Source organism: Schistocerca gregaria, chromosome 2 (genome assembly GCF_023897955.1).
Source record: "Schistocerca gregaria isolate iqSchGreg1 chromosome 2, iqSchGreg1.2, whole genome shotgun sequence".
NCBI classification, from domain to species: domain Eukaryota; kingdom Metazoa; phylum Arthropoda; class Insecta; order Orthoptera; family Acrididae; genus Schistocerca; species Schistocerca gregaria.
This window is the reverse complement of record NC_064921.1, coordinates 460,112,308-460,127,591: the sequence shown is the minus strand read 5'-3', so window position 1 is coordinate 460,127,591 and position 15,284 is coordinate 460,112,308. Positions and strand designations below refer to the sequence as shown.

At 36.7% G+C, this 15,284-nt stretch overlaps 2 protein-coding genes across 2 annotated transcripts in view; one reads left to right on the top strand and one right to left on the bottom strand.

Annotated features, from left to right (window-relative positions):
• The window catches only part of LOC126325851 (clavesin-2-like), a 223,457-nt gene extending 220,455 nt beyond the window's left edge, over nt 1-3,002 (top strand). Inside the window, exon 9 of the mRNA XM_049995366.1 lies at nt 2,699-3,002. The gene's annotated coding sequence lies outside the window, so the exon portion shown is untranslated. The remainder of the gene's footprint in view (nt 1-2,698) is intronic.
• Nucleotides 482-15,284, bottom strand: part of LOC126325841 (alpha-tocopherol transfer protein-like) — a 98,325-nt gene continuing 83,522 nt past the window's right edge. The window contains exon 8 of the mRNA XM_049995336.1: nt 482-606. Coding sequence (XP_049851293.1) covers nt 554-606 — 53 coding nt within the window. The 3' untranslated portion in view covers nt 482-553. The remainder of the gene's footprint in view (nt 607-15,284) is intronic.

The following is a 15,284-nucleotide window of genomic DNA, read 5'->3' as shown; positions in this document are numbered from 1 at the left end:
TCTCAAGTCCTTTTCCTTCAGTCTTCTTCCCTCCTCAACAACCCTGCCTGAAGAAGGAGTCACTGGCTCTGGAAGCTTGCCTAATTATAATCTTCTTTTATGTATGTGCTCTGCCACCACTTGGTGAGTAGATTTTTTATCTATCCTATTTCATTATATTGTCAAAAATTGACTGTTTTCTTTGAATAAATTAATTGTAATACTAAGAAATGATCGCATTTACAGTGGCACAGCTTGAGATAATATAACTGAAATAGAAGGAAAAAACATTTCTATTTCAAATTTTCTAAGAGAATGATGCAGATGTGTTGATAAGACAGAAGTAGTGGCTGCCATCAGAATACAGTATACTTCCCCAGATGTGAAATAACTTTCACATCCATTTTTATGGTATTTACATATAATTTTAATAAATGCAACACAATTAATTTACTCAAAATGAGGTAAATTGGTGATGGTTATGTGTGAGAATAAACATGGAGCTTTGTTACTGTTGTATATATGAACATATTTTTTCTTGCAGTATACATAAAATCCTAATTCATTTAAAAGTTCAATTTTGTATATCTTCTTGAGGTTTCTTGCCATTTCCATACTTGCGCCATGCTGAAAAAAAAAGTAGGAATTATACAGATTTTACTTAGCCAATAAAAATTGAAATAGTAAGAAAAATGATTGTCTCCTGATTTATATACCAAGAACTTGTGTAAAGGCTTTGTATATTTTTCTACTTGTTCTGACTAGTATTATTATTTGGTAAAATATTTGTTCTACATTTAAATATCCAATGCTATGTAATTGTGTGATATATCATCTCATACTTACTTATATTATAAATGAAATTTGTTGTACAATATCAATAGTGAATATCATGGTCACAACATTAGGTCAAAAGAGGATTTTCAAAGTAAATAGTCAAGATATACCCTTGTACAGAAAGGAGTAAATTATACAGGTATCAAAATTTACAATGCTCTACCCAGTGTCATCAAACGTCTTGCTCCTGAAGCACTAACGTTCAAGAGCAAACTGAAGGAATACCTAATACAAAAGTCATTCTATTCAATTAGTGAATTTTTAGTAAATAGGAGCAAGTTTTTATTCTGCAAGCAAGTTAGCAATGCAATGTAAGCATAAATGTAAACAAATTTGTTGCTGTAATGTTATGTTGTTGCTCAAAATTTTTAATCAGAATGTGTACACATAAGTGTTAATTCTGATATGTGTATTATGTTTTTATTTCTTCTAGTTTCCCATGTTGTTACTATGAGTCTTGTCAAGAATTAACCATATTATGTGCTGCTGTATTGTTAAATTGTAAAAATACTGGCTTGTTCCATATCCTTGCAACTACATTGCTATCAGGATCAATGGAAATCACAATAAAATAAAATAAAACAAAATAAAATATATTGGGGATCATATCAGCCATGCCAGCTGCATGATTTTCTGTTAGCAGTAACTCAACTTTTTCAGTCATTTATCTTGTAAAGTTTGATACTGGAAAGTGGGAAGTGGAAGTGGAATATAGACCTGAATCCAAAAATAATAGCTGCCAAAGAAACCGGCAAAGATGGCAATGAAGCATCACATCACAGACCTATTTCACTGCATGTTATAGTTTATAAACTACAAGAAAAGATGTTGCTAAATTGAATCCAAGCATTAATTCATTAATTGACAAAGTAATTAACAAGCCAGTTTTCAAGGGAAGCACAGATGCTGTGATCAGACTTCGAAGCAGGCTATTGACATAAACTAAAGATTGCAGTAGCTACACCACCATGACCTGCTACTTAAATCAGCAGAAATCCTGTCATGTAAAGTACTGGTTAATCTAAAGTATAGCATGCTTAGCGAAAGGTGATTCCAAGTATTCCTTAGAGAAAAATGTTGTAGATGGTGAGGGCTGGTTGATGAGCTGCCACAGTGTTCTGTGTTACCATCAAGCCTTTGTAATCTTTATCCAGTGGTATGCCCAACAATAATGCTACAGAGATCCAATTTGCTGATGTCCTAGCACTACATTTTCAAGCAGGAAACCTGGAAGAGTACAAAAGAGCTTTGACCACAGGTTTATACACAATAGGTCATTGCTTCAAGAACTGGAGATTGAAGACAAACCCATCTATAACAAAGATAAATGCTAACTATCTCAATAACTGTGAGATGAATCACAAATTAAATATGGTATTTGAGAATGTGTCTTCAGGATATAACCCATACCCAAAACACTCGGTGGTCATTTTGGACTGGGCACATACTTTTAAGAACTACTTAGGAAATACAGCAAAAAAGTGAACATCACAACTGACATCATTAGAAAGCTAGCTGGGTCAGGATGGGGTGCAAATGCAGGTACTCTTTGTATTGCCATATTTGCATTGGTTTACTCTACAGCACAGCACTGTGCTCCATTTCAGAAAAACAGTGCATACGTTGCACAAAAAGTTGATATTAAGCTTTTAAATCAGGCAATGAGAAGAATTATTAAAACTACTAAACTGATGCCACTTCCATGGCTGCTTGTATTATGTAATGCTGCACATAATTAATTAGTAACTGTAAGAGAGTTCCAGAAGTCTCTTATATATGATGTGTGTCAAGAATGGAGGGAGGTTTGGCAGAAGTTTCCTCCAGAAAATTCTCACCTTATTGCTGGTTCTACAAAATATGGAAATATATTTGGTCTTTGCAGGAAACAATGGACAACTCTCAATCAATACAGGGAATGGAAGACATAGTGCCTGTTAGTATGATAGGGTGCAGGGATCATATGACATGTAACTGTGGGGACACTGTGCAAACTATACAGTACCTGACTGAAGAGTCAAAAATTTCCTGGTGCACTCAATGAACTGAATTTGATGACATGAAGATGTGTGAATTGGTTAAGAGACCTAGATGTTCAGTTACAAAATTTTTCAGTGTTAGTTGTTTATATTAGGTTTGTTTTAATACAATGTATTGTTTATCTATGTTTAACCATTTATATGTGAACATAAAATGAGCTTGTAAATGATATGAATAATAATAACAAATCTGAAGCTAAACTCTTTCTCTACAGAGAATCTGTTGTGGTTATTTTGTTTTAATAAAATGACTGAGATTCCTTTGTATCCAGTTTATTATGCAATGGACAGCCACTGTTTTTCTTTAATATAATTGGCCTTTCCATTTAGCATGTGATACTCATAATGTGCTCCACACAGAACAACTCAGAAAACATTTACTAAATAGCATACATATACCTCAACTATGGTGTCCTAGCACAGGACTGATCAGATATACATATGATAGAACAAAAACAATGAGTCCACATCAGACAGTAAAGCTGGGGAATCAACTAGCACTCAGGTGCTCTTCAGCATTCAGTCAAAATAAAGATGGTTGCCATATCTTACTTCAGAGTCACATTAATTAATAAATAAGTGAGACTCTGCTGAATTAAGGTAAGTCTGCAGTAGAAGTCTCTGACTGGGCTATTGGCCTAAGTGTACATAGAGTACCGACTCTCTATGCTTTGGCACTAGGAGTAGGTGTGTACGGAGCTTAATATCCTGGCCATTTTTTTTACCCTCATTAACATTGACAGCACTCACCTGATAGCAAGATGACTAGACGTTGGGCCATCCTGGAGGGACTCAAATGAGGAAAAACATGTTCCTCTACCTAGGACTGATTCCAAGACCTCCAGGGCATTGTGGGGTGGGGGGTTGTGATTATTATTGTTTTTGTAGATGTATAAATTGTTTAGTACACCATCTTACTCACGTGAACATGGCAACTAATTTTGTGGTCAGCCAGAAAGCAAAGGGAAACACAGCTACCTTAGTTTCCAGTTTGCACGGCCACATTCTGGTCCAGCCCACTGAAAGAAAAGTTTCTATCCTCCTATTTCTTTGTGGGATCAGGACTATGATTTTAAATAAAAGTATAAATTCCAATCAAAATTATATTGTGTAAAGTTTCTCACATACAACACGTGGAAATTCATTATTTTCAATTGAAAGCAAGTCTTTCTATTCTAACAGCACACTTAGCATCTCAGAGGTGACCTCTACGGTACATTCCTACCAGATTGTCTTTCGCCCTGACTAAAATTACTCAATGAAAGTTTGCAATAAATGTTCCAAATTAATGCTCGTCATAAAAGTAGAAATAAGGTACCACTTGCCATGTGGAATTGTAACTCACATGGACAGCACACTAGCAGTTATTTTGGCGAATTATAAGTGATCCAGGATGGTGTACAGTCCTCGTGAGTTCACAACCCGTTTTTACCGCAAAATACACGCTTTGTCACAGTTCTGCTCCAACGTCATCTGAGGCAGAGTGCAATTTGACATTTAACAGACATGGATCTTACAGCCGCTGAATGCGAAGTGAACTTTTTTACTGCCCCAAGGGCTGTATTTATATATGTGCCGGAGCGGACGGCCAAGGGAACATCTGTTGTCTACGGCTATCTGCATACTGCAGCAGCCTCCAAATGACCACTATCTTGGACACATAATCTTTAATAACATATTTACGAATTACTTCAGAGAGTTATTAATTTTTACTTGTATACAGTTAAGCTGTTTGAAATCACAGAAAAAGTTTCAGCTCACTAGACTGAAAACTTTGCTTTCTAGAATTTTTATAGTGGAACTGTACACCTGTACTAGAACTTATATCAGCTGTTATTAACACTACAACTCTTAAATCGGGTATTATTCTATCATTTGTTATATTTTATCATCCACTTTAACCAAAATTCTCTATCATTAAAATTGCAGGTACTTAATCTACAACAATTGGGTACACTTTAATTACAAAATTGCTTTTTACTTAATTACTCAAAAATATAAGAGGTAGCTTAACGTGGTCTCTCAGTTATTATTTTTGGGGTGAACTGAAGCACAAAACAAATTTTCATGTTTTTAAGTCCATTATTTAGCGCTTTTGATTTTTCCTAAAAACGAGGATTCTGGCGTTAATTTTTGTTATATGGTTTTGGGGACCTGCACCACTTATTTATAAGCTCTAACTGCACATTCTGACAAAATTCTGGCCTTGTAGCTTCATTATTTAGCGCCCCTCATTTTTCTCTTAAAATGGGATTTTTACATAAACTATTAAGTCTAGAACATAAAGACTTGGTATTTGGAACATTACAACACTAAACTATATTTTAACAAAGTTTTAAACATAAATTTTGATTTGTAATTTCATATTTAATTGTGGTGAAATGCTTCTGCACTGCACGCAGATGCATTAAGGTGACAGGGCGCTGCTAGCAGTGAACTGGGGTAAGTCCACCACACTCACTCGCAACAGTATCTTGCACATGATACACTGCTTGATTTACCTCAGCAGGAGTGATGTACTCTACCCATTAGACCACCACCACCACATAGAAAGTAAATTGATGCAGTATTTAAAACTTGCAGTCTTGTAAATTAAATAAATAAAAATAAAAAAACTGCATTAGAAGTGATAGGTTTAATTCTGAACTGTATATACTACCCAAAAATTGCATGTAGAAGAATGAAACCTAACCTCATCACTGGAAACTTTGTATACCTAACTATGCAATGTAAATAAAATAGAAAGAAACTTCCACATGGGAAAAATATATTAAAAACAAAGATTCCAAGACTTACCAAGCGGGCAAGCACTTGGTAAGTCTTGGAATCTTTTCAATATATAACTATGCAATGTAGTAATTAAGTAAATGGACTCCGAGTAAGATGGTGGACAGTGCAGTGCAACATACTGAGTATGCTCTTATTAAGACTGGAAAAGTGGCAGAAGGAGGAGGATATATGAAGAACGAATTACTAGAGGCAGTGAGTGAAATAAGAAAATGATTAGATTCTTTGAAAAACAAAACAAAACCAAGAAGAAGGAGAATAGGAATCCTATGAGAGAGGTTATGGACAGTCAACAAGAGAAGATGAGGGAGGAGGAAGACAGCTGCACTGCCAGACAAATAGTGACATCTATCGCAGAGACACAGGAAACAGCACATAGTTGACACTGGACTGCTGGACAACTAGCGATATCTGTTGGAGAGATGCAGGAAACAGCACATAGTGGACAGAGGCAGATGGAAGAGACACCTACAGGAGCTGAAAAGAACTTCAATGGAGATGTCTTCAGAGTATGTATCTCTGTGGGGGGGGGGGGGGGGGGGGGGAGAAGAAGAAGAAGAAAGACGAAAATAACATAGAAATGGTATAATTGAGGCATAAAATGGAGGACATAATGGATTCCCAAAAAAACCAACTAGGGACATTAGTACAGGAGCAAATAAAGAAAACTCTAGAAAACGAAAGTCACTTAGAACCAGAGAAAATCAAAACTGATGGAAACAACATACAAACTAAGTATAACAAGGAAGTTGAACCAGGGGGAATGACAATATACAGAAATCCTCTGTTCCAGCAACAAAATCAGCCACAAGTCCAAATCAATGCACATGAGCTACATGATGACACCCAAAATGAGGTTAATGAACTAGAGGGACATCTTGACAGGAGTACTGTGGTAGCGAGGAGTTGGTACAGGAGAAGAAACCAGAGTAATAATAAAGCCATAAGGGGTACATAAAAAGATGAAGAAATGCAAGCAGCAGAAAAAAAACAGCATTGCTATATATTGGTAACCTAAAGAGAATCACCACAACTGATACAGTACTGAAATACCTTAACAAGAACCGTATACTGGGGCAACTAGAATGTGAAGAACTGTGCACACGGGTAACAAAAAAAGCTTTCAAAGTAGGCATTCTGTTTGAAGATCTACAAATCACACAAGAACCTGAATTCTGGCCTGAAAATGTAAAAGTTCATTGTTTTCGTTTCACAAGAAGATTGATGGAAGAGGGAGCAGGCTCAACGAAACCAGGAACAAAACCAGAAGAACAAGGAATAAAAGCCATCTTGTGGAATACAGAGGGAATAAAAAGTGCTCTTAATCCAACACCAACAGACATTCTGCAAAACTCAGATCTTGCAATTTTAACAGATACCTTCCTGATAGACAACTGGTGACATAAAGATTCCTTCAATTTTCACCTAGTAGCAAAGAAGGTAGAAAGAGGATGACCCATGGGAGGAACATCTAAGCTACTGAAACCCTGGATGACCCCCACCAAAAAATCATAAAACAAGAAAATAGGGTGTTAGTACAAGCATCAAACATAAATATAATTGCACCCTGTTTCCAACTACATACAAATGCAGCAGAAGTAATCATCAAACAATGTAATAGCACCCCACCATTATTGCAGGAGAACAATTAAACAAGACTAGTCATTGAAACCTTAGAAGATGGTTTCATCCTACTGAACAACAGACAAATACCTACATATATATGCCATAATGGAAGAAGCACCATTGATATGACATTAACAAGAAGAGAAATAAAAGGAAGCATTCGACCAATATGGCATGACTCTATCACCCCTACATGAAAGCACAGTACAATCAAGGTAAAAATAAATAACATTGTCTCTCCAGAAAGAAAGACCCACCACATCACACAAAGAAAAACTGAAAAAGAAAACATAACAAACCAACAACAAAAAATAACAAAAACGGAAACATTAATAGATGAAGGAGACTTTGAAAAAGCAACAGACAAAATAGAAGACATCCTAAAAAATTCAGTGGTACAAACAAACCCAAAAACAAGGATGGCAAAAAGATGGTTCGATACTGAATACTACAGCAAAAGGAACACTGTTCTAAGAACACTCCACGGATTAAGAAACCAGCTTGATGAGGAAACATGAAAACTATACTCAGAAGAGAGGAAAAGCTACAAAAAACTAAAAGAACAGAAGAAAAGAGAATGCATAGAAAGAGAGGCAAAAAGAGATGTGGATGAAGCAGTGAAAGACCCATACGTAGCAGTAAGACCAAGAAGATGACTCACACACCAAATATAGACGTGAAGTGATGGGAAGACCACTTCAGTAAGATACTGAACAAACGAGGAAACCAAATACCCTCAAATCAAGAGAAACAATCTATAGCACCCCCTAAATGAAGAAGATGTAAAATAAGTAATAAACACACTGAAGAACAAGAAAGCAGCAAGGCACAATAATTTATATAATGAATATATACAAGATGCAAAAGACTCTCTCCAACACATATGGATCAAACTATTCAACAAATGCCTGGAACTTGGAAGAATTCCAACCCAATGGAGACACTCAATAATAAAAGTTCTCTACAGAGTTAGAGGAGACACAACAGACACAAACAAGTACAGGGGCATAGCCCTAGAAAATACTCAGTTTAAGATGTTTTCAAAGATAATTGCACAAATGATCAAAACCTGTATGGACAGTCACCCCCAAGAACCACAAATGAACTTCAGATCTGGAAGATCAACACTTACAGCATTCAGGCTTTTTCTCAACGACATCAACAAAGCGCTACAAAAGAAACAAATGTTCTACACAGTGCTCATAGGCTTTATGAAAGCCTCTGACCTACTGAAAAGGGATCTCATAGTCCAAAAACTGGAAAACACAATGGGAGAAGATAGTGTATGGGCAAGAATAATCAAGTCAATCCTCAAATACAACTTAATCACAATATCAGACAACCTCTCTTTTTTGAACCTCATTTTGCAATCGAATGGACTCTTACAGGGTGACCCAATGAGCCCTTTGCTGTACATTCTTGCCACTGAAGAAGTACTGCGAATTGGAGAAAATGAAGAAGATGCATACATATAAGCATATGCTGACGACATAGCTGTAGGATCAACAATATACAGAAGCTGCAGAAAATCATTAAGAAAATAGATAAATGGTTCAGTGAACACAGACTACACATAAATATAACAAAGACCAAAATGGTGATTTTCAGAAAAGGAGGCAAAACACCCAAGAATGCAGAAATCAACATCAGAGGACAAAAAATAAAAATCTCATCAGACTTTAAATACCTAGGGCTAACATTGCAACCAACAGCCCTTCACAAAACATACAACAGAACATGCAGCCCAAGCAATAATAATAATACAGGACATCAAAAAGATCCACCTACTCAGTCTAGAAATGGCCATGAAATTATCCAAGCAAAAATCTTGCTGGTCCTGGCCTACAGGATGGAGGTCATATGGGACAACCCGACAGAAAACAAATCTAGAAATACTAGAAAAGGTAAAATTGACTTATCTAAAAAGAGGACTAGGTCTTTCAAAGATAACAAGATCTAGACTAGTTTATCTGCCAGCAAGAGAGACATTCCTAATGGAAGACATCAAACTTCGATATATGATGCCACACACTAAGGCTAGAGAAATCAAGTGAAGGTCATGGAGGATAAATGAGAAAAAGTATGGCTGGAGTTCTATGGTACCAAAGGAATGACAAACCACTCATGGGCAGTGCCAAACTTCGAAATGCAACATGTCGTAAATAGATTAGCTATTCACAGCTTTCATCATCTAATTTGCAAAAACAAAAATTATCATGACCCAGCCACAATGAGTGTGTGAACTGTGTAACAAAGCCTGTGAATGACTTCACATAGAGCTGTGCAATAAAAGAGTGAAAACTGTAAATGAATATGTAAAAATGTAAAATGTTATGCAAAGTAACTGTATGTGACTATTTGGCTGCAATTTTATTAAATAAGTATTTAAGTAAGTATGAAGACATGAAGTGTATCTATTTTTGATCAAAGAAATCCTTTGGGAATGTAAAAGAATATTATATTTTCAGCAACCTGAGAGAAGAGTCAATTTAATACTGATAACATGTGACTGATGCCAAAGAACCTAAAGTCCCTGCTAGCCTTCAAAGATGTGCCATCCATTGTCCATAGTTATTATAGCAATATATGGTGAAGTAGGTACTATACAGGTTTACATGATCCACTGTCATCAGTGTCAAGATCAACAGGAATTTTTTCCAAAGTCAAGGTGATAATATAATGTTGATCAATTTTTTAAGTTTATTCCCTCTGAAAAATACAAATAGCAGTACAGATTTGAAGAAATTTAAAGACCACAATCAACTTTTAAAACATTTTAATGGGTAACAAATCACAATTCATAATAAAATTATGGAAGTAGTTCCTAGAAACTAGGTGATGCGCATCTGAATGTTGTAAATAACAGTCTCCCTCAAATCTAGAGGAACACATAATAAAATAATTGAGATGACTGTAGATTGTGTACTGTGGAAGGAAGTACTGAAATTACAGATGAGAAAAGCATGAAGGCATTGCTGGAGAAAGAGGCAGGAATGGCCAGTGAAAGGAAAAAAGTCTCATCATAGATTATTTAAGACTGTCACACATGTCATTGACAACTGAGTATTAGTAAAACAGCGTGTTAGAATTAGTGAAGAAATTCACAAGCTGCAGCAATAACATATTGGTGTATTTTGACTTTGGAGTATACTGAATCCAAAACCATAGAACCAGTCTAGTGTGGAAAATAGTATGGTTTATATAAAGTGAAAAGACTTACAGACAATGTAGAAAACTTTGTAGCACTGTCTACCTACAGCACATTGTTGTACACCCTGTTACATTGAGCTAATGTTATGTTATTTTAGAAAACCTCTTCCCCTGAAGTAAAATGCTAGTAAAAGACAATTATGTGTATTAAATCTACATCTATGATGATGTAAATAAAATAGAAAGAAACTTCCACATGGGAAAAATATATTAAAAACAAAGATTCCAAGACTTACGAAGCGGGAAAGCACTGGCAGACAGGCACAATGAACAAAACACACACACAGAATTACTAGCTTCCGCAACCGATGGTTTTTTATTTTTATTTTTTCCCCATGTTTTTTCTCCCTGTGTCAATAATATGCTGTTCAGATTTGATGTCATTTGGAGTGGTGGTTCTCTTTCTACTGCATTTTGAAACTGAAACTTGAATTATGGATACCCATGCCTGTATCTCTATTACTCAAACCATAAAACTTGCTATAACACATCCTAAAAATTATGTTTTGAGAAAAAAACATGCAAAATATGGATTAGCATTAGGTGCAAAATATGGGTTAGCATTAGGCAACAGTGAATCGTAAGTGCTTACTTAAGGTAGCAAGAAGAGTGAGAGCATTGTGTTTGATGAACGTCGTCAAGACGTTATGTACAGGGAAATATGTATGGTATCTTTAAATATGCACATGGTATAGAGCAGAACATGTAGTTAAATTTTAGATTTCTTGTCAGGTCTCAGACTAACTACCACCTCTGGAGTAATGATCTAGTCCATAAGACCCACAAAAAGTTGAAAATATCATAGATGACCATTACACTTGCAGCAATTTATTCTGTGCTATTAGGCTGCAATCTGACCAACAACTCAAAAATTATTACATAACCTCAATAAAAAGGTATTCCATAAATCACTCAATAATGTCTCTCTCAAAATCAGAGTTGTTGTGTTTTCTTATGAAATAATTTCCCAAAATCCCATATGGTTCATACATTTTCTACAAGAAGTGTCAAGACAATGATGGTTCAAAACTAGTTTGTAAATTATCTAGAAGAGGTGTTATGACATCCCGGATTTATCATTGCCAACTTACCTCCCATTTGGAATAAAAGTGAAGTTATAACTTTATATTCTCTGTCTCTCTCTCTCTCTCTCTCTCTCTCTGTCTCTCTCTCTCCCCCTCTCTCTCTCTCACACACATACTCTCTCTCTCTTTCTCTCTCTCTCTCTTCTATATCTACATCTACATGATTACTCTGCAATCCACGTTTAAGTGCTTGGCAGAGGATTCATTGAACCACAATCATACTATCTCTCCACCATTCCACTCCCAAACAGCGTACGGGAAAAACAAACACCTAAACCTTTCTCTTCGAATCTGATTTTACTAATTTTACTTTGATGATCATTCCTACCTATGTGGGTTGGACTCAGCAAAATATTTTCATATTTGGAAGAGAAAGCTGGTGACTGAACTTCCGTAAATAGATCTCGCCACGACGTAAAACGTCTTTGCTTTAATGACTTCCATTCTAACTCGCGTATCATATCTGCCACACTCTCCCCTATTACATGATAATACAAAAGAGCTGCCCTTTTTTGCACCCTTTCGATGTCCTCCGTCTATCCCACCTGGTAAGGATCTCACACCGCGCAGCAATATTCTAGCAGATGACGAACGAGTGTAGTGTAAGCTGTCTATTTAGTGGACTTGTTGCATCTTCTAAGTGTCCTGCCAATGAAACACAAGCTTTGGCTTGTCTTCCCCACAATATTATCTGTGTCGTCTTTCCAACTGAAATTGTTCATAATTTTAACACCCAGGTACTTAGTTGAATTGACAGCCTTGAGTATTGTACTATTTATCAAGTAATCGAATTCCAAAGGATTTCTTTTGGAACTCATGTGGATCACCTCACACTTTTCATTATTTAGCGTCAACTACCACCTGCCACACCATACAGCAATCTTTTCTAAATCGCTTTGCAACTGATACTGGTCTTCAGATGACCTTACTAGACAGTAAATTACAGCATCATCTGCTAACAACATAAGAGAACTGCTCAGATTGTCACCCAGGTCATTTATATAGATCAGGAACAGCAGAGGTCCCAGGACACTTCCCTGGGGAACACCTGATATCACTTCAGTTTTACTCAATGATTTGCCGTCTATTACTACGAACTGCGACCTTCCTGACAGGAAATCATGAATCCAGTCGCACGACTGGGACAATACCCCATAGGCCCGCAGCATGATTAGAAATTGCTTGTAAGGAATGGTGTCAAAAGCTTTCCGGAAATCTAGTAATATGGAATCAACTTGAGATCCTCTGTCGATAGCGGCCATTACTTCGTGCGAATAAAGAGCTAGCTGCGTTGCAAAAGAATGATGTTTTCTGAAACCATGCTGATTATGTATCAATAGATTGTTCCCTTCGAGGTGATTCATGATGTTTGAATACAGTATATGCTCCAAAACCCTACTGAAAACTGACGTCAATGAAATAGGTCTGCAGTTCGATGGATTACTCCGACTACCCTTCTTAAACACTGGTGCGACCTGCACAATTTTCCAATCTGTAGGTGCAGATCTATCGGTGAGCGAGCGGTTGTATATGAGTGCTAAGTAGGGAGCTAGTGCATTAGTGTAATCTGAAAGGAACCTAATCGGTATACAATCTGGACCTGAAGACTTGGCCGAATCAAGCGATTTTAGTTGCTTCGCAACCCCTAAGGTATCAACTTCTAAGAAACTCATGCTAGCAGATGTTCGTGTTTCAAATTCTGGAATATTCCATTCGTCTTCCCTGGTGAAGGAATTTCAGAAAACTGTGTTCAATAACGCCGCTCTAGCGGCACAGTAGTCGGTAACAGTACCATTGGCACTGCACAGCGAAGGTATTGACTGCGTCTTGCCGCTTGTGTACTTTACATATGACCAGAATTTCTTCGGAGTTTCTACCAAATTTCGAGACAATGTTTCATTGTGGAACCTATTAAAGGCATCTCGCATTGAAGTCCATGCCAAATTTCGTGTGTCTGTAAATTTTAGCCAATCTTCAGGATTTCACATTCTTCTGAACTTCGCATGCTTTTTCCGTTGCCTCTGCAACAGCGTTCGGACCTGTTTTGTGTACCATGGGGGATCAGCTCCATTTCTTACCAATTTATGAGGTATGAATCTCTCAATTGCTGTTGCTACTATATCTTTGAATTTGAGCCACATCTCGTCTACATTTGCATAGTCAGTTCGGAAGGAATGGAGATTGTCTCTTAGGAAGGCTTCTAGTGACACTTTTTTAAATAAAATTATTTTGCGTTTGTCTCTGGTGGGTTTGGAAGAAACGGCCTTGTGATCACTAATCCCTGTATCATTCATGATGCTCTCGATTAGCTCTGGATTGTTTGTGGCTAAGAGGTCAAGTGTGTTTTCGCAACCATTTACAATTCGCTTGGGTTCGTGGACTAACTGCTCGAAATAATTTTCAGAGAAAGCATTTAGGACAATCTCAGAAGATGTTTTCTGCCTACCACCAGTTTTGAACAAGTATTTTTGCCAACATATCGAGGGAAGGTTGAAGTCCCCACCAACTATAACCGTATGAGTGGGGTATTTATTTGTTACGAGACTCAAATTTTCTCTGAACTATTCAGCAACTATATCATCAGAATCTGGGGGTTGGTAGAAGGAGCTAATTATTAACTTAGTTCAGCTGTTAAGTATAACCTCCACCCATACCAACTCACATGGAGTATCTACTTCGACTTCACTAGAAGATAAACCACTACTGACAGACACAAACACTCCACCAACAATTCTGCTTAATCTATGTTTTCTGAACACCATCTGAGACTTCGTAAAAATTTCTTTAGAACTTCTTGCAGGCTTTAGCCTGCTTTCTGTACCTATAACTATTTCAGCTTCTGTGCTTTCTATTAGCGCTTGAAGCTCAGGGACTTTCCCAGCACAACTACAATAATTTACAACTACAGTTCCGACTGTGAATGTATAGCCTATCATTTTTAAAGTTAATTCTGAGGTATAAGATGTTACTTCTATGTCTCTTCTGCTTTACAGCTGGCACAAGTGCAGAGTAACAGTGTGAAATTATGCCTAACAGATGGTAAGAGGGATACTGCAAGAGATCATCTACAATTGCTAAAGGTGAGCAGGGAGGTCATACATGCATTCATTAAATACTCCTTCTATATACAGAACAAGACAGACAAGTTTTATGGAATAATGTGATTCACATGGAAAGGAAAACAGATAACTTAATTTTAAATGCAAGAGAGTTGCCACCATGGATACTGAGGAAGGTGTTCTTTGGACAATGGATGTGGAACTGACACTTAACATTGAAACTTAAAAGGAGATCTTGTGTAGCAGAAAGGAAGTGATAGAGTGCTCCGTGATAATGAGAGAACTTCATTATCTACCTAAAGAAGTCTCTACTACTTACAAGATATTAGTGGCAAACACTGTGTGACTCTCCAACATGAACAAATTAGTAACTGCATTATGAGCATCAACTACTCTTTATATGCATTCTGTTTCTTTGCAATTTCTTTTGTCAGTGTGTTACTGTTGTAATGGGAAGCAGTTAATTAAGAAGCAGAGTTGCTAAACGTGCTGGTGTAACAACATAAGCACAAAAATTGGAGTGATATACAATACCTCTACTTGCTAGCATGAGTTTCAGCGACAGGAAATATACAACTAACATCTTTTAAGTGAGTTCAAGTTACTGAGTATTACATAAAAGCTTTATATGGACCTGGAGAAGTTTATTCAAGATGATACTGCTG